Source organism: Temnothorax nylanderi, unplaced genomic scaffold (assembly GCF_030848795.1).
Source record: "Temnothorax nylanderi isolate EJ_2023f unplaced genomic scaffold, tnyl_v1.0 TNYL_tig0085_pilon, whole genome shotgun sequence".
Classification (NCBI taxonomy): Eukaryota; Metazoa; Arthropoda; class Insecta; order Hymenoptera; family Formicidae; genus Temnothorax; species Temnothorax nylanderi.
This window is the reverse complement of record NW_027249147.1, coordinates 361,324-388,174: the sequence shown is the minus strand read 5'-3', so window position 1 is coordinate 388,174 and position 26,851 is coordinate 361,324. Positions and strand designations below refer to the sequence as shown.

Sequence of the window (26,851 nt, the reverse complement as noted above, 5' to 3'; positions counted from 1 at the left end):
AATTAAATGTTTGTGCCATTTAATTTCGCAGTGATAAACAGTTCTTGTGAGACTGTCGTGCGTATCTATAAATATAGAGGAGTGTTGTCCCGACACGTACATGTCTGTACCGTAAAAAATGGGAAATCTCGACAGAAAACGCCGTGACTCGCGGTGCCTCCGGCGTCAGAATATACGAATTTACCACGGTCGATCACACGACGTAACTTTCCGTTTTTCGCGCGCCGCCGTTCTCGTTACGTGCCGATATTTCGCAGATAACACGACCGCCCGTCTGCACGGCCGATATTTGCGGGGGTGGTGCGCGGCCAAGTTGCCATGGAAAAATTATTCCGACCCTGTTCCCGGCAAAATCGAGTTGCAGAACGCGTCCTCGGCGCGAGTTGTGAGCTCTCGTAACGCGCGTCAGCCCGACGACGCGACGCGACGAACGGGTGGGGCGGAAGGACCGCGCGGGAAAAGTTGCGTCGCGGCGCGGAATCACAAATTCGATTCTCGCAACGGGGTAGCGCCATGCCGACGTACGGTTAGCTACGTGCGGCGGTTGAAATTCTAGAGACGAGCAGGGAAATCACGTAGGAGCAGGCAGACCGGATAAAAGGTGGGCGAACGCCGGGAACCCCGCCGCGCGATACGTCGCGGGTAATTGGTCCCGAGAATACTCTCGTCTGGTTTCTCTTCTATTTCTTGGCCCGCTCTCCCTTCTCGCGCGTGAAAAGTTATCCCGAGGAACGCGTCGAGGACGTCATTACGGACATTCTAGATTGAGTCTGGCCAACGTGTCATTTTCGAATGCAAATCGTTCGCAATTTAATCAATCCCAGCAGATTCACGTACTGATATAGATATACGATGTGTCGAATGAAAAGTGAATTCCGAATTAATCATTATACAATTGTCGCAATTGTATTTTTTTAATTTCATACTGAATCGCAACTGCCATGTCTAGAGATCCAGTATTAATAAAATATTCGCTCGTCAAATTTATAAAAATGGAAAGAATTTTATTCTATTTAATATATTTCAAAATATAGTGTAACATGAATGAATGATAATAATGAATGTATCTTCTCGATTCCGTTAAGATTAAGGCTTAGGATATTGTCTTTTGAATTGCGAAAAGCCATGTGTAATAAATTAACCTGTGAATAATCGTGTGAGAAATGATTGGCCTCTCGACATTTTCGTTAAGATAAAGTCGAAATGCGTGTTAGAGAGTCTTCGTAGATAAAAAAAAGACGCGTGGGCATTCCCAGATACCCTGCGCATTGCCCGCAGATTGATGAGCGTAGCGCACATCTGCATAAAAGCTGCTGTCCTACCAACTAAGCGTCATGGTGTTTTTCTGGGAAGAATATTGGCCCCGGCAGTTTAGAAACTTAGGTCTTAGATTACTGTTTTGCAATTCCGATAGCGAGGAACGAGCGAGATTATTAATGATTATGGTTTCGCGTCTAAATAGCTCGGCGCGCTCCGTGTAATTTGTGTTCAGAGCTATTGCACTTTCTCGAAGTTTAGTCACCAAATTTAATATATAGCCTGTAGGTATCACAATTCGCCTATACATGGTATAACGGAAACAGGCAATATTTTAATGTCATGTAGGCTTCTTTTTTAACTTCTTAATTAAATATTGGAGAAAAAACTTTGGTAATTTTAATATTTCTTATGAATCTTGCGGACGAGACGCATAGAGACAGTAACCGTAAACATGAAATTAAGTATCGTAAAATAAATATTTACGGAACATTGTCATTTATCTGCATTTTAAATATGCTACGATAATTACGAAATAAATAGGACACTGTGTAGCATCTTTTTAGAAGTTGGACTTTTCGTTATCTGCACTTGTAACATGTGTCCCTAAAGTATTAGTATTTATTCTTTAATATAATCTATTTTTCTTATTTTGTAAATATTAAATCTTTAAACAAAAATGTAAATTAATCATGGGAGCGTAAGGAGAACTTTAATCTGTACGAACAATACGAACACGACGGAGAGATATTCTCGTTGAAATGACAAATATTAACAGAGTTTTCCAATACTTCAATTTACAAATTCAACAAATTGTAATGAGTTGATATTTGTCTCCGTTTACTTTTCGCTTCATTTTGATAAGTTCTTTGAGCCATGGCATGTTTTACTCAAACAAAATCTATTTGCTTGGGACGCTTAAGAAATACTTGGGTTTTTGAAAAATCCCGATTTTCCAGACGACCGCGACCTGCCGTTTTATCACAGAAATTTCGAATAATTGTCGGCGTTGTTGACACTAAGACAATAAACAAGCCTCTTTTCAAGATAAGATTAGATAGAAAAGCTAGTCAGCCAGTAAAGAACAAAATACGCGTGGAATTTTTTTTAACAATTTAGCTTCGTTAGTTATCGGTGTCTGCGAATCGCTCCGATCCTGATCGCGGCGCTCGGTATCGGTCCCGGGGCGAAGGCGAAACACGTATTCTCCATTCGATTCGAGATATATCGGTCGTAAGTACCTCCGCAGGCGAGCGATTGACGCGTTCGTCCCTAGGGAGGAGGAAGGACGAAGCCGTCGCGCCGAAGGCCAGGAAATCTCTCGTCGAGATTATCGCGCTCGAGGACTGTCGATCTTTTCCCCCCTTGTTTTCTATCCGCCTTGTTCGCGACGCCAGCGGATATTCAATTTCAGAAATGATTCTGGACTGTCTTTTCGCGGCAACATTGTTGCGCGTTGCGGTAAAACCAATTTGTGCGGCGCGTTTTATCGAGCGCCTCTCGATAAATCTCGGATAACGGGCGACGGCTCTCGAACATGTTCGGCAATTAGAGTTGTCGGCATCGCCGATGTCGATGATAATTGGCGATACGTGTTGGAGGGTTAATCTTCCTGGCATTGAATAATACGCAAGCTTCCTGTCGTGTAGATACATCAGTGCCACTTTACATAGCTGATTCGTTACGTTACGTTATTTTTTAAATAAGATTTCTAGGTCGTACCGTAAAATATATCCGACTTCAGAGATTCGCTCTTAACTCCAAATTCACACCTCATTTATAACTTGCTAAAAGCACACTTGTACCGCTGTAGAGAGATATATGTGTAAGGCAAAAGGCACTTAAGTGATCTTTACATTTTAGAAAGTATTCAGACTGCCCTTTTTAGAGCTGATTATGATTTACGACGATGACACGTTTTGAAAAAAGCAAACTTGACTTTCTCCTCGTGCATGAAGGATGACAAATAGATACGTATGTACATCGCTGTTTCGTACATGGCTCTCTGTTGTTTTTCATAGAGTTTCACCACTCCAAGAGCTCAGAAGAGTACTCACGAGTATATTGCTTGACAAATGCAACATCTCGAGCGATTAATTGTCAAGTGTTCCGAATGATACAAATCGAGTACGCACAAGTGTCATTTGCATTGCTTCCGGCTCGTCTTCGAGTGGGAAGCGATATATTGTCATGCCTCGTTTGCTTCGTCTGCAATTACACTTCCTCCCGCGTTCATATACCGCGTATACATATATCGGGCGTATCCCTTCGCCACGTACAATCAATTAATCTCGCATGTCGCTGACTGTTTTTGCACCGCGGGGACATTTCAATTTCTTGTAGCAACGTCCGCGGCACTTCCGCGTGAATGAAGATATCGCGTTTTGTCGAACGCTTTAATTCGATGGGGGATTCTCGATGGCCGGGGAGTTCTGGCCGTCGCGTAAGAAGGGGATTTGGACGGAAGCTCCCCTTTGGAATGCTAATTACTTCATTTCTCATCGCTCGCGTCGTCTTGCTTCGTTACTCATTAAGTGATGATCGATCGTCCCGCCGCTGTCGAGCATCCGCGCGAAACAGACGACGTAAACACCCCTCTCGAAAACGTCCCGCGCCAAACTAGCATTATCGCGCGTCTACCGTGAATCGTTATGAATTATCACCGATCATCGTGCCGAAGGAATTGGGACGCGGAACGGGGGGATCGCGTTGTGCTTTTTACTGCGGCATGTCTTCCCATGAAATTTATGACTGCCGGTTTAGCGCCGGCGATTTAACACCTGATATTTTTATTCAGCCGTACGCATTTCTATTATAAGATTGGCCATTAAGGCATTTAACATTGGGACCCTACACATAAGAAATAATTATTGTAGATTAAAGTTTTAGCAACACTGATCTCTTAAGCGGTACAACGTACTTTTATAAGATCTTATCTATTTTTTCTGCTTCCTATATATAATTTCTTCTTTCGGTCAAAACGTTTTTAAATTTTTTAAATTTATTGCTTTAATTATATGTTGTTATTTATTTTATATGATGAGATATTTCGACAAACTTTGCATCTTTCTAAAATCAAAGCTAAAAGAAAATAACGAATTATTTAAATTACGATCAATTTGTAATTCTAATTACAATTCTTAGTTGCATTAATTTGAATAACAAAAAAGTTGCAATTGCTTTCTTTTTTATAAATTATAACGTTAAAAAACGACGAAATAAATTTTTTGTACATGCGAGGGAAATTGAAAATAATCTTGCCTCATAACTTTTCGAACAACAGATTATCGCAGCCGGTTGAAAGCGTTCTCAATGAGCCAGCAGGTTTCGGTGGTTCATTAGTCTCGCGAGAAGCAAAAAGCGGCGCCTAATCTCTCGCGTCCGGCGCAATTTTGCACCATGTCGCTAATTAACCCGTGAACGCGACGACAAACTGCGCTCCGAGTGGATTCTCACGGCGACGATAAGGATTCATAAATTATCGCGGCGGCCCATTACCTCTCCGGCCGGCGCGTCCCGGACGGCCGATTAATAATCGAATTTATTGGAAGCTGCCAATTGATATATCGGATTAGCCTCTCATTTGTCCACGTTTACGAGCGAATTCGCTCGTATAATAGCGGGCTTTATGAATGGCCGGCCAGCAGGTGGTACCCCGAGGGACAGCCGCACCCACACGAAATCACCGGTGCATTTTTTCTCTTTCCCTCTTAATTCTTTTCTTTTTTTCTTCTCCCCGGCACGAGGCGCGAATCGATGTCCGTGTTAATTGCACTATCACAACGCCGTGTGACGCGACGCCTTGGAATGTCTCGCTTTAATCTCGTTGTCGTTAGAGTTACGAGCTGAGAGCATCTGGATATCGTCACACATTCTCCTCTTCACACAAAACACAGGCGAGACATAGGCGCGAGTCTATGTCGTAAACGTTCCCGAGCGGAATATATCGAGCGATTTTTAAACGTAATCGAGCCTGACGTTTCCGCTTATGCTCGAAATTTTTGATTTATTGGAGTTTCGCAATTTAAACTCCCGCGTCGCAATCTCGATGATGTATGGAGTACTTTCGGAAATGAGATTAGTTCGAATTCTAATGCTGTAAACAATGCATTTTGACTGAAAACATTTATTTTTTCCTTCTCTCCCATTTATTTTGTAATTTTATCTTTTTAACGTTAAAATATATAAAATTGTATTTGATATATTAAATTTGTTATTTTAGTTTGAAACGTTTTGTATTACTTTCTTCGTAAATAGTAATTATCGCCAAATTAAATTTTTATTAAGGAGCAATAATAATATTCGTCATTCGGCGTTATTTCATCATTATTTTATGAAAAATTTTAATTTTTTCCTGTATGGATTTTGAGTAGGTATTACTTTTTTTTCATGTGAAAAAAACGAATGAATTTTCCTGTTATAATCATATAGTATGTATTAACACTCTCGGTAAACTTAATTTACTTCTTGAAAGTTGCAACAGTATAGTTCGAGTTTTAGTTTGCACTCCGCTGAAATCGTAATACTCTGGGAATTATGTGATAACCGTTGTGATAACAGTTTCAACACTGCATTAAAAGTGGTCGGCTTTCTCCTGTGGGTACGCCATCAACTTCCGGGAATAATAAAAATTAAAAAGAATGGATGGACATACAAACACTGTTACGTACAATCGTATTCGCTGAATCGGGAGCATAAAGCTCAGCATTTTGCATTTTGTTATTTTATTGTGACATTTGTACTAGCGCGGTAATAAAATGATCTGCAATTCCGCAAAATATCATAAATTAAACCTCTATGAAGAAAAAAATCGGATATATACATACATCTGAGTTTTTAATCACAAGATTCTAATTTATATTATGAAATAATTATAAAATTTCAAAAATTTCTTTTTTTTACGGCTTTTCTAGACTCGAACGAAGTTTCGAAGTTGGTACTTTATATTATACACATTTTTTTATTTTATATTCGATGTATGACATTTAAAAAACATTTGATGAGACTGATAGTCTGGCAAAAAAACTTCAAGTATGCTTTTACATATTGCAGAAAGGTGAAAACGATTAATTACGTTATCTTGCGTTATTTCGCGTAAAAGCACTACGTAAAAAATTATGCATGTTTACGCAGGCACATGGAATAACAGGGGAATATCATCAGGCGCTTGCTCCATTTTCCTCGAACGGCGTTTCGTGCCGCGAATTTACAGTGAATGAAAGATGAAGACCCGGGGTGCAGGCGCATATGCATCGCGTATTCGCGCGCGGGAACGTGTCGACATTAAATCAGCGTTGAATCTAAACATCGCAACATGCCGCCGCGATCTGCACGCGTCGTTTAAATCTCCTTGACGCATCCCACGTTACGGCGCCTGCCTGCAGAGACACGTCTCGGGCTGACCGTAGTCTGGCACGAATACCTACACGTGGAAAAGTATACGCGCAGCATCGTGCAAACAAATAGCAACGGAAATATTTATCGCTCGCTCCGTCCCGCTTGTGTCCTTCGGTATCCCCGAGAGAATCCAACCGACGCGACGGAAGAGTCTCTTCTCATCGATCATATTTAATTGAAACCCAACACCTCGTCTCCGAGTGCCCCTCTATAAATCTAGATTCACCGCCGACTGTTTTCACGAGGAGTCGTTTTTCGGTAAGATGCGATGCCGCGAGAAAAGAGAGAAAGAAAAGATAGCTCGAGAAGGCCGGAAATGGATTGCTGTCTGTGAATTTCTGAAACAATCCCGTTAATAGAAACAACATTTCATTCATTGCGCCGTTAATCACCCGCGAAATAATGAATATTAAATAATGGAATTTGATCCATATAAATAAGACTGATAAAAATGAATATTTTCGAAAAAAATTGTTTCTTTAAGTATTATAGTATCTTGGATCATAGAAGAGGTATGTTGCTCAATGTTTGCTCAATCAGTCTAATCGCGAGTAGTCAATTGGCAGGCAATAATTATATCAATGATAATAATCATAATATTTCCACTACGTTCGACAACACAATTTGGTCCCCTTCGCGTCATAAATCTTATTGCATCCTAAACGGCGGCGGTAGACAGACATTCATCGAGGTTGAACAAATTGAGCCTTTCGGAGCCTTGGTTACGCGCCAAATACGTCGTGATCGTTCATGCCGTTGCCAACCCGCCAATTACATCAAGAGCTGGTCGATTTCTTTCGTTGCATAAAGAAGGAGAAAGAAAGACAGAGAGAGAAAGCCGGATCGGTGCCAATTATTTGTAATCGGTCGATCTTCCCGCTATCGATCCGCGCTTTCTCGTGGATGCATTCTCGAATGATGGATACCGCACCAACCAAAGTACTTGGGCTTAGCCGACTGTGTCATTAACTCTCGAGACGGTGCTGCTCGTCTGAGATACTCGGGGATCGACCGGCTGAAGAGGTCTTCTCCGCGGTCCTTCGTCAGCGCGCTTCAAACACAGGTAAATGCGCGAGATTACGACGCCAGAAGCGGATCGCTCGTATCGAGTAGCGTAAATTTGCATCGAGAAAGTCAGCCGAGACGGCTAAGTCTACTCCTTCGGTATTCTAGTCCTTCTTAAGTGTCTAGCGTTCAAATTATAGATTTTTTTTCTCTTCTCGACGTACAGAAATTGTCATCATTAAATATTGAAAAACGGAATTATGACGTTATAAAAAAAAAACTTTAGAGACATGAAACATTTGATCTAAACGTTTAATCTCTTCTACACGGAGAGAATTTTCTCTTAAAATTTACCCTGAAATCATGGTAGTTGTGGGACAACATGTACCATCAAGAATTTTATGTGAGCTATTCTGATTAATATCCACCATAATAAGAAATATTAATATCTATTTCATTAAAATATAAAATATATTTGATTAATTTTACTAAAATATATCTAGGAAATTTCAATAATTTTTCAATATTTACCGATCTGCATGGTAATTTTTATCACGTTGTTTGTAAAATGTCCTTTGTATATTTTAAAAATTCCTTGGTTGCCAAGTTGTCCCAAGTTTGTAGTGAATTTAAGGGTAAAATATAACAAAAAATTCTCTCCGTGTACGATATAATGTTTAAAACATTTAAATTATATACTGTATATATCCATCTTCCGAACTTTGTTTTCATGCAAAGTTATGTTAGGTACTTTTTGATGCAGGAACGAAACAAAAATACTTTATGTCTCTTTCAACAATGAGTTAGTTTTTCAATTAATTTTTTGTGAAGTAAAAAAACAGCTTTGTCAAACTGTGCAAAATTTCACATAGAAAAAAAAAAGATTCAATCGCGCGAAACGAATGGTACACAGGAATCGCTAATCTATTCGACAACTCGATACTCGACCGAGTAATCGTCGACTTTCCGGACATCGTAGCGCTTTGCCACGCGACACCACAGACATCGCGGCGAGCTCGGCTATCAGGTTTCGCCCCATTACACCTCCCATGTATTTATTACGGGTTCTCCCTTCTGTCGTCCCGCAGCAGCAGGCCCCCATCCCGTATACCTCCTCGACTCGTCCAGGTCCCTTTTCACTCGTCAACGTCTCGTGTTCCAGCCACTCTACGCACGGCCAATCAGAACTACGAGCGATGACGTCTCCATTCATGGGGACCGAGGCCCCGTTTCACGTCGCTTTTTCTCGAATTCCTTCCTTTTTTTTTTTCGTCTCGCCCACTTGTGCCCCGCGCTAATTGATCCTAAGTAGGTTTTTTGGAGGGAAACCGTAGCCTCCTTCTCTTACTTACAGCTCTTTCGAGGGTCGTAACTAGTTTAGACTAGTCGCGCTCGAGTTGAAGAGAAGAATGAGATTGCTGTAGAAGAATGAGAAGAAGAACGACGAACTATACGCGAGTGCATATACTGCATATATCCTGTTTCAAAGCGCGTTAAACCTTATGAGCTTCAAGGCGAAACATTATAGATAAATTCAAAGCGTGTGATAACAAATTCGGTGACTGTGAGAGTTTTAGTCTCCGGTAACAGACGCATTTGTAGCGACTTTCAGTTAAGACTCGCACTAAATATCTGTGTTGTGAGCGACTCCGCGACGTTGTATTTACAACACTTAACAAAAGGCAGCACCAGTTTCCACGAAACAACCGGCTCTTAAAACGAGACGCATTCGCACCGAAAGTATCGGACGTTTAAGCGCTCGTAAATTGAGAGTAGCGCAGTAAACCCATTAAGAGGTTAACGCAGCGGCGGGTGCGTTTGCATTTGCATCGCCTTAATTGTTTCTAAATTAAAACAACGTCTCGCGGCCGATTGATGTATGTAGCGCGCTCGCTGGCTTTACAGCGCCGTTTGCATCACCGATGTTGCACTCGGTCGCACGAGTTATCGCGCGACTCGCTCCCGTCGCGATAACTCAGCCGTGCTGGCTCGGCGACAAACGTCGGGAAAGAAAGTATTTTTTTTTTTCGTTTTCTTTCTTTCCGGAAATGATTTAAAACTCTCGCGTACGCGCGAAAAAGCGTATACGAGAAAAGAGAGAGAGAGAAACTGCGGGACACAAGGTTTTGTAGCCGACGGCGGCGTCAAGAAACGAGCCCACGGTCTCGGACGTTCGCGTGGTGGCGAGCTATCAATTTAATCGTCCACTGATGAATGGACAGATCGGTTTTCTTAAAGTGCCCATCCTTTTTTCCTTCTCTCTCTCTGTCTCTCTTTCTTCCTCGCAGCCACCGTTTGTCCTCCTTTCCCCATACTTCTCGCGCCTCTTCGTCTCCTTTCTATATCTCGCGATGTATGCGTTCGTTTTCCCCGTTAACTCCTTCGTTATCCTCCGTTCTCTCCGCCGCGCCGTCCTCTTCGTCACCGTATCACCTCCGCGTTCGCATTCCTTTTTCTTCGTCTCCTACTACATCACCGATTCGCTCCTCGCACCTTTCGCGCGTTCTCGCGTGCAGCTCTTTGTGTTTCTCTACATCTCTGCGCGTGTCTCTCCCTCGTTCTCCTTCCGTGCATTCGTATTCCTTTGTGTCCCTCTTCTCTTCCTCTCGAGAGTGAGGCGCGTATATCCTTCGGTCGTTGCAATGCTTTCCCGGCAGTCATATATCCGTGCGCCGCGCCCTTAAATTATGCGTGCAATTACGCGTACTTGGAACGCGGTAAGCACATCGGAGATGCAGACGGTAAGTGCATCAGCTGGCGAAGGCGCGAAAGCGGAGATCAAGATTGCCGGACACGACTGGCCGCCGCGCGCCGGAGCGCGTTCGTCTTCTCTCTTCTTTTTTTCTTCTCCCCTCATCGTAGGTGCTAATGACGAAGCGAAGTGGCTGGTATCAGTAGCCGAAGTGCTCTCGACTCGGGCGCTGAATTGAGCCGCGCGCGGAGCATATCGCGTGGCAAGATTGGCTCGTGTCACGTAACGCGTTTCGAAACGCGTTGCGGCTGTCATGTTGATGCCACGCAACCGCGCAGGCATCAGGTATAAAGTGCCTTCTTATAAGAGACGTGTATATCCACAAGAATGACGTTTTTATGTCGAAATTCTATCGCGTGAAACTTTGATCGTTAACGAATAAATTCTCATTTAGCAATAATAACGTATGTCGAGTTAAAAATACTTAACCTTTTAGTTAAGATGTAGTCCAGATATAATCTGGATGTTTTATAAAGTACTGAAAGCAGATACAGAAAAGCTAGTCAATGACTTACAGCGTAGCAAAAAATATATCGTAACGAATGGGGTCGTTGTAAAGAGGTGAATTCCACATTATTAATCTTATTGTCACCATTTGCATGACTGTGTCTGACGGCACGACTCCAACGATCATCGATGTCTGATTCAGGGAGATTAAATATGAATTCGTCGACCAGTTGCAAAGGTAATAAACGTTATAGAAACGATAAACACGAGCGACAAATAAAATCGGAATTACGATCGCGCGTTTGAACCGCAGAAATACATATACTGTCAAGTTCTGGTCGATTAATTTAATTAATCGCTCCGTCGCGACGAGCGGTCCCTATAGCCGTGATTTCGAGCGAGATAGAGCGATCACCGCGCGAGCGGACATCCATTCCGCTCTTGTTTCATATCAATTAATAATCTCTCGCACTTGTCGTGCGATATTTATGTAATGCGCTCGAATAAACACGTTCCCGCGGTCGCATTCTGAAATTTCTCGCGTGCGTGTGTTTTACGCGACGATAGGTGGTACAAGTGCTTGTCTTTCAAGGAGAAAATTCCGGTTTGCCGACTACGCCGATCACTGTTTTACCAATTGTGTCGACGTTTCCCTTTTAAGAGAGAAATCCCGACGACATTCGCGGGTTAACTTTTAGAACGTGCGCCGACGCGACGCGACGTTGCGCAAGCACATAATTCGCGCGAGATAAAAAGAAAAAAAAAAGAAGGAAAGAGCGCGCTATTACCGTGGACTTTAAATCTCTTTATCCTCTCACGCGTAGGATTAATATCCCACCGTAACTCATCCTCTTAGCTGTAAGTCGAACAACAACGCGGGTAAACGTTATTGCACCATCGCGTGCATGGGAAGATTGCTACTTCATCGCAATCAAGGCGTCCAGGAACCTTCGAGGTGAAGTTTTTTGACAAGAGTGACTAACATAAGTTATGATTCGATTTTTGATATTGGAAAGTATCCTTATTTTGCTATTAATTAGATGATTAGATGATTAGATGCTTTTACCTCTTACTTAAGAGTCTATAGTCTATTCTCGATTAACATATCTTAATCCATAAATTTAAACATATAATTTTACAAGTCAAAGTGTCTTGATGGATATATTTCCTACCTATCTCTATACTCTATAACGGAAGTTACCGAAGGAATGAAGCTTTCGAATCACGCTCTGACCTTACCGAGGCAAGTGCGAGAAACTGCTTACGAACTGAATCTAAGAGAATCAGCAAAACACAAATCGTGAAGATTCCATCAGACAAGAAAGAAAGAAAGAGAGAAAGAGAGAAAACGAGTACCTGCCGATACTCGTCCGTAGCTCGCGAGGCGCTCCTCGGACATAAAAGTATATCTCTTGCAACGGAGAGATGTGTGTGCGTTCTACGCTTATAAATTTCACCGCGTGCACCAACGTCGTCGCACGCACACGCATAAATCGCGCATAACCCTCGGGGTGCGTGCACCGCGCATAAACACGCGCTCGTACACATCCGTTTCGGAGCATAAGCGCACGAGCGTGCTTGTATCCGCGGAAGAGGGCCTAGAGAGAGAGAGAGAGAGAGAGCGAGAAGGAGGTGAAGGAGGAGAGAGCGAACGAAGACGAGGAAGGGAGAGAAGAGAGGAAGGAGGTTGACTGCGTGTTCAAACAAAGGTGAGTCTGCAACCTGCACCTCGGCTGCACATAATGCGCCTCTTAGCTCCTCGCGCTCCGTGCGCGCTTCGCTACCTTTCTCTCATTCCCTCCCTCCTCGTTCTCCGCGTAACCGCCTTCTATCGCCGCTCTCATGCTCTCTTCTCGACGCTGATTCTCTTCGTTTTGTCGATGTTATACACCGCGGAGGTTACATCTAAGCGGAATGTCTTGTTGCCAGGTGTATCAAGAGAGACCTCCCGTCTTTTCTCCCCGTTGCGCGTTGCTCTGTGTCTGTCTCTCCCTCGGTTGCGCAACTCGCAGTTTACTTTTGACGACGACATGCTTTTTGCGCGAAATTATCTCGCGTCTTTTTTTTCATTCGGGGCAGCGCGAGCGGTAATGCGAATGACACATCGCACGCATAGCAGTGCAAGTTGAAATGCATTTTCCATTAAGCTGACTAGGTCAAATGAAAAAGAATCAGGGAAATGAAAATTACTCTTAAATAATTATTACAATTGTCAAGAGTGTGTTAAAAGAACCAATGTAATTACCTATTTTACTCTTAAAATACCATTAGATGTAAGGATATAAACTAATGTTCGTGTAACTTAATCTACTACTTAATTTCATATATATTTCCAGCGAAAATAGACTTGTAGTTGATTGCCAGTGATTTATTAATTTATTAAAAAGAGAACATATTTTATAAATTTATTTCGTAAAACACAAGTAAAGGTGTACAAGAAATTAATTTGTTTCGATAGATATCGCGAGAATAAATTATGTATAATATTGTTTATTTCTAGTGTCATAATTAAAAAAAAAAGTAGATTGCCGCGAAAAATCTAAAATCTTAAGTAGTTGATACTTGTTTAGAGAAATATTCGCAATTACTGTTTATTCCCGAAGTACATGTTTTTTCAACAAATATTTTTACGTGATATGTCTGAAAGTCGTAGATACGAAGTTGAAAGCTCGTCACCAGACGCGTCGCGGTTACACGCTAATCGAACAGTAAATTCGAGTTTTATTCGTTTGCGCATTGGCGAGTACATTCGCATGCAAATGCGCACGGTAATAAATGAAAGGGTTGCGGCGGGCGGGCGCGACGCTTCGGTTATATGTCGTAAAGCTCGTCGGTGATATTCGCGATAATTGCTAAGATTCTAACGGTGAGCAATAAAACGGAAGAAATGGAGAGAACGGGAGAGAGACAGAGAAAGTGAGAGAGGGGGATGGATGCATTGTTCTTTAATAGAATTACACACGTTGTGACGATGCATGAAGTTTATATGCGTAACTGATCAATTTATTAGTGCTTGTTCTGCTAAATTTAGCAGCAACTAAAATGATATATTCTAACTGCGTTAATCAGAAGAGATATTCATCAGAAAGAATATTTTTGGCGTTTAAAACAGGGAAAGTAAACATAGTAATTTTGTGAAAATTCTCGCAAATAAAGTCTAAAAAATAATACAACCACATTAGCATATGCTGAGGATATTGTATATTTATTACAATTAAAATTTTTTATTGTAATTAAAAATTGTATTTATATTTTTAATATAATTAAAAATAAAATAAAAAATTTCCTATTTTTTATTTTCCCGAAAAGTAAAGTTAAAAATATGTCTGTCATCTCGCTCTCTTCTAATAACATATAAGGTACATATATGACGAGAATATTGTATATAAGAGCTTAAAATAATTAATAAATACATATTTGTTTCCTGTTTGTCTGTATGTGATGTATTTCCAAGAATCTTTCAATCGGATGAACGATTTGACGAATGGCGCGTCAGTGTCACGTGACATGAAATAAAAATGAAATAACAATATATCGTGCGACATGCGATTTATAATTTACGATATCGACGACACGAACGTCTTTTCTTCGTTTCTCATTGTTCACTTCTTTTCCCGCAAAATCAATTAGTTCCTGTCTCATTTACGCTCTAGCCACTTTTTCGCAACTGGCTCATTTTTCACGGATGTTTATCGAGTATCCTTTGGGAACGGTTTACTCGGACGTAATCGAAGTTTCAGCACAGTAAGCTCTCTAAACGCTGATCTTTTCTGAAAATCTAAGACGAGCGACTCCCGCGAGGAAAGTTTACTCTAAGCATCTTATCCGAGTTCTAATTGGACGCGCGTTTCTCGTAAGCCTTAAGCGATTATGTCAGGTTATGCCTTTAGTACGAGACCTCCGAGATTGCTGACTCCATTTTCGAGCACGTTAATTGCTCTAATCTGATTAATCAAATCTGATAACGGCAAATCTTTTTGCTGGCAAATTGTGTCTTCTCACAATCTCTAGTGAGATGCTTGTGTTCGTGTTTATTAAGCTTTGTTGGTCAAAGAGTCAAGACAGCATAAATGAGAATAAAATCCAGTAATATCGGAATCGATTATTATTGATAACGATCTAATTGCATTATTCTTTAAGTCATTTATTTGTTGCGAGTAGCTTATAGTTACAATCCATATTATTTAACTTATTGTCTTATTATTATTTTTATCACAGTCCTATAGTGTAACTACAAAAGAGTTAACACGAAAAAATGTCAATTTTAATATTTTATTATTCCTTTTAAATTAATATGCTTAAAATTAATCGGCTTTCAGGCTGAGCTTTTCTCTGTGCTTATAAAAGAAGAAAACCAGTACCTAAAAAAAATCTGCAATTTAAGAGATAATAAATCTCCGCGGAAAAGTCCGTAATTGCCGAATTGTCTTTCTCGATGACGAAGGTAGCAGCCGCGTTAACGCTGTTTCGCCCCGGCTGTTAAGTCTACGCGCAGCGGGACTTAATTTCAATAGGATTTTATACCGGGGCTTCGTTAAAATCCTGGTAGATCCGGTGTTATAACGAGACATTGGTGCGACGCGCGGCGTGCGGGTCTTAAGTGTGGCGCGAATGCACCGAAGGCGACGGAAAAGAAAGATTACAAGCACTACGAAGACCTTGTTACACAACGTCGCCCCGTACGAAAGAATTAAAAGATAGGCAAGCATGTGTGTGTGTGTGTGTGTGTGTGTGTGTGTGTGTGTGTGTGTGTGTGTGTGTGTGTGTGTGTGTGTGTGTGTGTGTGTGTATGTCGAGTGCCCACGCGGTAACTAGATACGTCTTTCATCTTCTTCATCAGCGCTTTTGTTTGCTTTATCTTTGCAAATCGGTTTAGTCTTTAATATTAAGAAGATAATGTTCTTTTCTGCTAAATTGAAAGATTATTCAATAAGACCTAATTTAAGGGAAAATATTATGTAGAGAAAGGAGATATAAAAGATCTTTCTTTGTCAGGTTTTTGGAGCCGGATGGAATTGAAAATAATGGCGCGATATTATAAAATTTTATCGTGATAGATTTTTTACGAAATTTTAACTTGACGAAACCGTTGAATTTTATTTGACGAAATAAAACTTTTTTCTTTACTCGTGAAAATGAAATTGTGTGAAGCGGCTGAGAAGTCTTACGTTCACATGGTAGGTAACTAAGCGCTGCTAGCCATCAACCGCATTATAATTTGCTAACAAACTTACGACTTAGTCCGAAACTAGATTATAACTAAATTGCATCGCTCCACATTCTTCCGCTACAGCAACTGCTGTTGCGTGTTTAACTTCGAGAAACTAGTTAGCTCGTCCCATGTGCGGATAAGAGAGTGACATGAGCTCTTTAATCTAAAAATGATTTACCAAAGATGATTGTACCAAAAGATGGGAAAAGAAAAATGTCTTTTAATTATCAGTATGATACCTTAATTCAACCAACAATTCAGCGATCAAAAGAAGATAACAAAATGAGATAAAATAATATGTATCTTTTGACATACCTTTTTTGTTTACAATATCGGTAATTCCTCTCAAAAGTGAACACGTTTTCTCGAACGTAGGAGATATAATTGAACAGAGAAACAGTGCGGAGAAGGTTGAAAAGATAAAACTTGCGAAGCACGTTTCTGTGAGTTCACCAGCAAATCCGCCGACTTCCGCCTTCTCGCGAAGACTGGCTTACAAGTCCACTCGTGATTAGACAAAGCAAACACCACAAAGACCGCAAGAGGGACGTATTCCGAGGGAGTATTCCGAGGCGACGAAAGAGTCGATGAGCGGTGCAAGGAAGACCGAGCAAGACACAAAGAAAAGGGCAGGAAGAAGGGAGAGACACTAATAGTGCTGATCCCACTGCAAGCTCCGGGAGGTTTAAGTCTCGGTTAAGTGGCGGGTAATGAATATGCTAACGTGTGCCGAGTACGCGAGGAAAGCTTTGCACTTCGGTATTGGGTTCAAGCACCTCTTACAGTTCGGACGAGCGCGGATACGCGCGCTCATTTCACAAGTTTTTAGAACGATCAAATGGGTAAAGCCCGTGTCACACTACGTATCGCGGACACGGATCGGATTGAGATTGCGGATCGCGGATCGTAATCTAGCCAATCGTAGACGAGCGGCTCATCTGTGATTGGCTGAATCCGATCCGCGATCCGTAATCCCAATCCGAGTCCGCGATACGTAGTGTGACACGGGCTTAACGCGCACGAGATTTTTAAATTTAGTAAATAATAAAACCAAATAAATTCCTAAATAGTATCGAAAACTAATACATTTATATATAATTAAAATATTACGTTTAAATAAATAAATATATATATAATTATTAATTATCCAAAAATATAAATATATATTTTTTATTCTTAAATAATAATTTTCCAGATAGTTTCGTACGGAAGTAGTACTTTCAAACAGAAATTTATTTTCAGGTATGAATTTAACGTTAAGGATAAGTGGCAAGGTACGTCAGAGAATTTCATCTGCGATGCTGATGCATTTAAAGCCTCCCTATCGCTGTCAGTGCACATTAAAGGAAGTACTTGTGAAACGATATGAAGGCATCTCGAGAAATTCAATTCCATGACACTCGATTAATGCGATATAATGAACTGGCGAAGCGCGAACGCGACACTTCCCTTCTGCGTTCCACGACGCGATATCTCGAATGCGAAGTCGACGACGACGACGACGATGGCAACGACGACAAGGATGACAACGACGACGACGACGACGACGACGACGACTCGTCGATGCTGCTTTTGAGCCCGACAAGCGCAGCGCGAGACTGGTTTATCGCGGCGGAATAATATTGATTAAGTTTTGAGATGGATATCGCCGATAGCTCCGCATTTCATGGCCGGATTAACACGTACGCCGCGAGTATCTCATCGCTAGGATTGTAAATCGATCTCGTTACGCCGTAACCATGCTGGATAAATCGTCCGCGACTGGTAATTATTTCTCAATGGCGCGCTGCGCGGCTTTGAATTCATTAGATTGAGATAAAAATCGTAATCGAGCAGGTTACTTAACAAGTGCAGCGGAGAAAAAGGTGTCGATAAGGTAATAGGGCTAGGAAAATTTGCGCTACAAGAAAGTGCAGCGGATCCATACATTTGCGCAAATATTTTCCAGATTATGCTTGATGATTTTTTTGTTAATGCATATATTATCGAAAAATCTATGCTTGTATACAGGCATATACTAACATCTGTCGACTATTATCGATTTTCATAGCATTTAAATATTGCTGATATGGATTTTTACTGCTCAGCTGATTTTGCTGTTTGATTCCTGTGCGGACTACATTATAGCTATTAGTTAATATTGACGAGTTTTTAACATCGAGTTTTACTGAATAATTTTATCCTTTTAATTGGGAACTTAACTAAAATCGTTTAATTACAGCTGCAATTATATAAAGAATTAATAAATCTATAATGTTAAATTTAAATTTAAAAAACAAATTTTTGTTTTGTATGATCGGAATATGGAAATTAATTTATTACTTTTTTAAATTTGTATGTTTTCCAAGAGGAATGAAATTACGTGATAAATTATTTCGATAAATAAGAATAAATTATCATAATTCTTTTTATGGTGATTTAATCATACTCCTTCGAGCTAATAAAATTGATTATTGATTTATGGAAACCACACAATTTTACTCTACTCACAATATTGTGAAAAAAGTGAATAATGAAGTAAAAATAACAGCGTATTAATAATGAATTGGTTTTTCCATAGAAACTTTTTCCATTCAAAGATAAATTTTATTCTTCGCACAAATATCAGATTTTAATGTGCAGTAATAGTAGATTATAAAACAATGTTAAAATTTTATTGAAATGTGAGAAACAGAATATGTGTGTACGCGAAAAAAGAAATATATTTTGTAAGGCACCGAGTAAGGAACGATAACAAGTCGGTTGGCACACGGCCTTGGCCTTGGCGTACGTTTATGCAGCGTACGGTGCCGCTCTGTTTACATAAAGTCGTAGGGCTACCATTCGGACACTGATGCTCGAGCGAAGAGACAGCGTCGCAAGTCACTCTATACGTCGCTCTATATATTATTGTGACAAAAGAAAACGCGATTATACCTACGAATAATTAACATTTTTCAATCTGCGCGTTTAACTAACTGCCATAACGATTCATGAATGGTTTAAGGCTATTTATATTGAAGGAACTATCTCGCGTGTTTCATTCGTTGAATGTAAAAACAAAATTAATAAAATTATTATCTTATTGCGATATTTAGAGATAACAATTATTTTTTTAAAGATACTTGGGCGATTATATCATACATAATATATAACATACATATCATTAATGAACGGAACGAGGGTATGAAACGGATTGACTTCTTTGAGATTTTTCGCTATAATTTTATAATGCACATGTACGATTAATATCAGGAGTGTCGTGCAAAGTGCCATGCGATTATCATATTTAAATAACAGCGACGATACGTGCGCGATCATAATTAACTCTGTATTTACTCGCGAATGTTGTGTTGCAGGAATGTGAGAAACCTGAGAGGAAGAGAAGCTCTAGGTGGCATCGGACGGCGGAGCAACTACACTGCAGGGGTGAGTAATTTATTACACATTTATCATTTATTTACTTGTGAAATTAATCATTCATAATTATTTCGTATACACGATAATTTTTTAAATATGAATTGTTTTGTACGCTATATGTCAATTTGAATATGTTTCTATCTTGCAAATCATCGTGCAGTTCGCACAAACTCCACTGTTGTGTATCAATGAGTGACATATTAGCACTTCATTTTAACACTTTCGTGTTCAGAATTCATAGTCTTCGTATTCAAATTTCCCGACAATAAGCGAATGCGCCCATGCGAAGTAAACGCACGAATTACTTTCGACGGTCCAAGTTTACCCCTCGATCGCAAACAATCTGCCTACGCCGACCGAACCGAGACTCAGTCACGTTAGGAATTCGTAGTAGCGCCGCGCGTTAATTTAATACTGCGTGAAATTTCGCTTTGCGCGCCGCACAGATCGAAGTCTTGACAGAGTGGAAGAACCAGAAGGGTGCACCGTGGGAGGGTGGGAGCTTGGTGAGCGTCTCGGTGACCGATTCTGTTTGAGAAGCAACCCTTGCCCGAGGGTGCCACCGGGGTTAGAATAAACATGGGGTAAGCCTTTGGGTGCCGGGGATGGATACAGTTGAAACGCGTACACCGTTCCGGCACGGTCACGCGTATTGTACAAACAGGGGGAGTTTCTAATATATACCGACCACCGCGCGCGTATGCAACGACATTGGCCGGCCATGTGTGTGTACGGCTATAAAAATTATTGCCGTAGAGATATATTATGCAGGGACGGTTTCTCATTGAGCACAAGATAAATTGGTAGTTATTCAGCTTGATTAGAACGAAAAATTGTTATCGTTTCTGTCATGTCATAGTTTTGAATAGCAGATATTTTATTACAGATGTTTTGTAACTGCATAAATAATTAGCTTCTAAAAATGTTCATGTGAAGAGTGGTATATATACGATGCGCAAGATTGACGAAATGAAATCGTAGTAATGAGAATTAATATAGAACAAAAGGTCATGGTTGCTCGATCGGATATCGCCATTCCTGAGAGCGCTTATTTTTGCGAGACCTAAAGACAGCTATTTTGCGTCATGCAAATGCTTTGCACCGAAGGTCGCGTATATAGAAGTGACGTTTCACGATATATAGATACCCTCCGCGAGAAATAATTATCCGTGACTATTCTCGGCGTGCGCTAGCACGACTAGACGAACGTTTGGTCGCCGTGATAGTACGATCGTTAGTGAGCCGTGAAATTACGACGCATCGGACGTTTTTACTATCGATGCAATACGTTGCGCTCCCTCGCCATTATACGTAAATCCCGCGAGAGATTTTCATTTTATTATATAAATTTCCTCCCAGTGGGGAAGTTGACAGTGGCGTGGTTATTAAGGGCAGTAACAAAATTAATGTGTATAATAATTCTAGAATTAATATCTATAATAATCCTATGATTCGATTAGATTTGTGGTACTTATATGAAGACAATTTCCTCAATTTCTTTATCGCGCTGCAGATTAGCAATATTCTTTCTTATTAAGCAATAAAGTTAGCACGTAGAGCCGAGAACAAAGTAATTATTGACTGTTAAACACCAAAAGTCTATGTTACGTCATTGACAGTTGCTCATAAAACTTTTAACAACAACATTAGGCTAACTCTATGGTTCCCCGACGTTTCTCTTTATAGCATAGCGAGAAAACAAATTTCTACGACGATTCTCCACGGGATCGGAATAAGGGAAGGAATTATAGAGTAGATAAAACAGAGAAATAAAAACAAGAATAAAATAGGGCTGCATGTGATTGGAGTAGAACAGAAATTATTGGAGAATTGTGTTTGACTGCGGTATTTATTATTTAATTCACATCGCGGACTAATTTTTAAAAAGCTCGCATTAATGTTCGAACAATGATAATAGTGACAAAAAAAATTAACATGGGTACATTGAACATTATTACAGAGTTAATACTTTTTGAGCCGTAATGATATAAAAATATCGAAAAATATATAACTCTCGGGAATTTTTTTTTAGGAATACGCTTCTCACGCATTTAACAGATTGATTTACATCAACTCATAGATTAAAATAGATCGGAGACTTATAAAGCCGTATTATCCGCAACGCTAACACAAGGAGTATGCAGAATTTCTCAACAAGCGATAGATCTCTCGTAGATTCACCGCGTCACGTGTGAAGCAGCTTTTAACAAAATGCTGACTTTATCCCCGGGGACCAGTCAAAGCGAAGCAGCTTACAGTCGAGGCAAGTGGTAGTTACTGCAGACAAGAAAAGCGGAAAAGGAGTGAAAACGAGATACGGGCTTTAGGAGATGGTCGAAGCGGGAGCTCTCATTCGTCACCGTGGAAATCTCGAAACGAGCGGCGCTGTTCTGACCTGACGGTACGTCACGGTCGACACCGGGGGCCGTATTTTCCCGCGGAAATGTCGAGCACGAGATTGAGGGGGTTGGTTTGCTGAGAGCAAGCGCGACGCGGGGATGCGAGGGGTCGGCATGGCAGGACCAATCCGGAGTTCACTAACCGTGGAAATGTTACTGCATGTCACGGGGGAGAGGCACCGAGCGCGTTGCGTTCGTCGTGCAACGACGGGACGTTGCAAGACGTGGCGTGGATGAGAAATTGCAGAAATCTGCATTTTCGCCGTTCTGCGCGTTCGGGCTTGTAATAACAGAGGATGGCGGATCGAGAGAGAGGAGCGAACGAACGAGTATCTTATATTTAAGGCATATCTTATAAAGTGAGCAATGTCATCGTCGTTATCGCGGTCGTCGTTATCGTTGACGCTTTCGGTGCGGCGCGCTCAACGAAAATTATTGCTGTCTACTTCCACGTGAATAGGATTTCGAACTGGATATAGAATTCATAAACTGAATCTGTGGCAGTAGTTTCTCGAGTTTATTCAATCGTATTAATATAGTACTGACAGGCTCACATTCGTTATACAAATAATGTGTACTTTGGAATATATTACCTCGCTCGTGCATGTTCTCTTCTTGCAAGCGAGCGATCTTAATTAGTATGCGTTAACTAGACTTAATTGCTTAATGTCGCGAGAATAGTTTTCCCCGAGAATGTGATAATGTTGAGCCATTGCTATCTAAATAAGTCGGTAGGTGGTATGACATGTAAATGCGACCACTCGCGCTACTTAACACGATGTTAAATTGAAATTAATCCAGTAGGCGTGGCTAATTATTCAATCAGAGTCGCTTTTCCCTCAGAAAGATCTTATCTTCATCGCGTCATATTAATCACCGTGTAATAACGTCGTAATTTCGCTCTATCCCGATCTTGAAAACTAGAAATTAGATATAGCCAGTTTTCTGAAAAGGCCACTGATACCTCAGGGATCTTAAATTATATACCAGTTCAAGATAAAACCTCGAAATTATAAGATCACAGCTTCATTATCATGAAATTCGAATTATAGTATATTTCCTTTTTAATTTGCTTCTTCTGGGGGGGAAAAAAAAAGGATCTTAGATCTTTACGCTACCACGGACACTAGAATTTTATTTTCTATGTTGATCGAAATTCATTTTGTACATACATGCTATTATGATTTTGTGTGAGACGTGATTATATTTCTGAACTATACAGTTCTCTGAAATAGAGTCTCCTACAACTTCATTATACACTTATCCATCGCTATACCCAGCGGAGCGAAATCGGACCATCCTGTCACCCGACTAATTTCTAAATTTATCATCGTTATACGGAGAGGGGGGAGGAGGGCAATTTCAAGTTTGAGCGCGGTTAAAGCTCAAACTTAAATTATGTATCAAAATGAAATTATATTCTCCCGTCTTCCCACGCGATCCCAACACCGACGGGGGACCCCTCGTCCCGGGGATTAATTTATGAAACTTATGCCGTCCTAAGACGAGCTTAAATCTTCTTTTCACGGTGTGCGCTCGCGGTGAGTGTCGTGTCTCGTTGTTATCTTAACGGCTGCCATGGCTGCTAACGAGAATACAGACCGTTCGTTATCTCGGTGGCGAGAGCACGCGCAGACTCTCGGTACGACACTTGTGCTTTATATATTGAAACCAGAAACACTGTGCGAGAGCAGTATACGAGGTGAGCGGTATACGCGCAATATCGTCGTTCCTATGAATCGCTAACTCCGAAAGCAGTTAATACTTTAGCAACTAAGCCCGTTAATCATTATGCACGCTTATAAATTCAGACGTTTATAGTCTTGTCATATGAATCTATCAAATAAATTTTTGCATTACTTTTATTTCTCGATAGACTGAATGTTTCATATAATAACATTCCGAAAAACATTTTATTCTTAAGCAATAAAATGTGACATAAAGTCGATTGTCACAATATAACACTATTACGTATGATTTTTTCTAAAATAATCTTTCTGTTCACGTACTCGGAGAAGTTACAAAATATTTCATAGCACTTGTTGACAAGTGCTATTACATTTAACGCCTTTGAATGGCATGCCTCTCGAGTAAAATTTTTATTGCACGTTTACGTCTCTTTTACAACTGGTCTTCGTGGCGAACATGAATGCCAGATAGTTAAAAATGTTCCAGACCGTAAAGAGTTAATTAATCTCGCAACTCAACGCGACATACAATCCTCGTTTGAGAACACGCGCGTATTATCCAGTGACATACATAGTTAATCGCGCGAAACTCGTCCGCCAAGTGTGTGAGTACCTCGCGAAAATTCTCGCGGTCGTAAAGAGACGCGTTGCGTAAATACCCGTGCACTCGAACGGTACGATGGGTGGTCCATTAGAGACAGAGTCCGTAATGCCTGCCATTGCGCGGAGGTTGCGTCAAGAGAAGACGTTGAAAAATCGTGACAAACGCATCATAACACCGAATTTAATGGAGAGGAACAGGAATACCTTGCAAAGCTTTTAAACTCACTGTTAAATATTAAAGGATTTTAAACTAATACCTTGAGTTAAATAACATTTTGTTATTTTTAACCACCATGTGTGTCGAAATTTATTATTTTAAAAAATAATAATATATAGTTAGCTAATGTAAGCTAGTGTAAAAAAAGCAGCTTATTATTTTAACGCAAAACAGTATTATTTTAACACTTCATTGGTTTAGTTAACCTTTAACTGCACGGGCGAGCTCTGGTTGGACCCCAAGCGCTATTTTTGTTACGTATTTTCTTAGTTATGCGAGATGTCAGTTATGTGTTTTATTTATTATGTACTCTAAAACTTACATCTCTAAACCTTACATTACTTTTAGAGAAAACAAAACAAACACTTGTGGGAATCCCTGCAGATCCCACCTGTGACTATATGTTACTAAAAATAACGCGTGTACTTAAAGGTAAATTATAACGACATATTAAGTGACCTATAGGAATGGTAAAAAATTACTCAAATTGAGTATAATTTGACACTACGAATTTAAGTTCGTCAGCTGTGTTTGTCACGTCTTTTCAAGTTTCGACTTTCGCGTCCGTATTTCGGACGAATTCCTTTATCGCGCCTATACAGCCCAATATCGTTACGTCACGGTAAATCGACGTCGGACAACGACTCCGTATAGTTACGAGCGACACGGGATGCGCTGTGCGGACGCTCGCTCACGTAGACCGCGCGCCGATGCATCGACGCGCGCTTTCTCACACCGGGAGATCGTTATCCCCGCGGCGGTCCATGAGGCTAGACAAACGTACATAAATTGAATGCACCGAGATTAGGGGGTTGCTCAGCTGGTAACCACTTTGTAACAGTACCACCGAGGGACTGAGACGAATGGTAATGGCATCCAGGTCTCTCCCGACAGCGGCGTCGCGCGGCTGGGAAGATGCGCTGACCCGATCGGAGGAGCCGTCGTTGTCCTTTCTCAGTTTTCTCCCTTCACCGCTTCGATCAGTTCGCGTATTCACGGCAAGCGTCCCGATCTCAGATTCGCATACCGCGGTAAGCATTGAAAGTGTGGCAACTGCATGTATAATCACCGGGGGAATTTTTGTGAAAAATTCTCGGTTAAAAAATGCAGCAGTAAATATAATACACACGCGTAGAAAATATTCTTGCGTATACGTGTATCTCTTCTCGTTTCCGTAAAATATCAAAATACTCTCGGATATTATTTAATAAGACTGAAATTCTTATTATTAAAAATTATTGCAGAATTCTTATCCGTACTCTTCTTTTCGCGAGAAGCACTGAAGTATTCTCGATAAGTTATCTCTCTCTCTCTCTCTCTCTCTCTCTCTCTCCTCTCTCTCTCTCTCTCTCTCTCTCTCTCTCGCGGGATCGTGATTTCGAATCGAATAGAGAGAAAGCTCTATGACCCGCGGGATCGTCTAATTAGCCCGGGTCCGCATTATTAGCGCTCTAACGCGCGTACATTGAGAAGCGCGTGAAGAATTAGAAATCCTACACGCCATTATCGTCGCTTACTAATCCCCGCGCGCGAGAAGCGAACGATGGCAAGTTCGCCATGGCACTTCCGTAATTAAGCGTGCCACGGGTAATCGCGCAGGGTTATTCGACGCGAGCGTAATTGCCCCGCGTCGCTGAGGTGTCTTTGTTGGATTTACATGTAATTGCCGCGGGGGCACTTACGTTTGCAGGCCTTGCGATGCGTGATCGGTCTCGCCGGGTCCCTGTAGTAACCTTCGCGGCAGTAATGACAGTGCCTTCCTGCCGTAAAATGCCGGCACTGCAGACAAACGCCTCCGCTGACACGGCCCGACAGCTTGTACAGCTCCATGTTGAATCTGCACTTTCTCGCGTGGAGGTTGCAGTTGCACACTGAAACAGGTAACACGGTAATTTCAGTCAGCGAGCGACAACCGAGGCGCGCCGTTATTTTACGACTACCATTTCCTTTAATTTCTCCCTATCTCGCTCGCACACGCGCGCGATTTCTTTTCTCCCCGTCCCTTTTAGTCGTGCCGTTAGTACCGATATTATTGTCATTAAAACGCCATAACCGCGATTGAAGTTCAACGCGGCCGTAATTATTTTGCTGAAAGAGAAAAATGAGAGGTATCCTTCATTATCATTTAATCTACGTTGCGTGCGGAAATAATGGCGTTAATATACACATTTTCACCTTTTCCTCAAGGCGAAGATGCGAAGGAGGTCAGTATATTTTACGTTACCCACACATGATGTTTTCATACATACCGAGAAAATTTGTTTACAAAAATAATACAGTTTACAGTCTTAAATTTGCATTTACTCAAGGCTCCCTGCGTGAAAAATGTAGAGAATACATTAGAGATAATTTATTAATTCAAAACGCGTGTGGCTTATGTGGAATAATATGAAATTCGCTTTTAGCAAAAATGACGCATATTTAATTTTCTTTTCTTTTATTCCAGAAGTATATAGCGTGAGACATTAATAAAAA

General features: G+C 40.9%; 2 protein-coding genes across 6 annotated transcripts in view; one reads left to right on the top strand and one right to left on the bottom strand.

Annotated features, from left to right (window-relative positions):
- Positions 1–26,851, top strand: part of LOC139774695 (uncharacterized) — a 192,825-nt gene that overhangs the window by 74,929 nt on the left and 91,045 nt on the right. For all 4 annotated transcript variants that reach the window (XM_071710127.1, XM_071710124.1, XM_071710126.1 and 1 more), the window contains one exon: positions 19,409–19,478. In XM_071710127.1, coding sequence (XP_071566228.1) covers positions 19,409–19,478 — 70 coding nt within the window. The remainder of the gene's footprint in view (positions 1–19,408; positions 19,479–26,851) is intronic.
- LOC139774688 (netrin-1) overlaps positions 1–26,851 on the bottom strand; it is a 189,244-nt gene that overhangs the window by 77,120 nt on the left and 85,273 nt on the right. For both annotated transcript variants that reach the window (XM_071710106.1, XM_071710108.1), the window contains one exon: positions 26,059–26,247. In XM_071710106.1, coding sequence (XP_071566207.1) covers positions 26,059–26,247 — 189 coding nt within the window. The remainder of the gene's footprint in view (positions 1–26,058; positions 26,248–26,851) is intronic.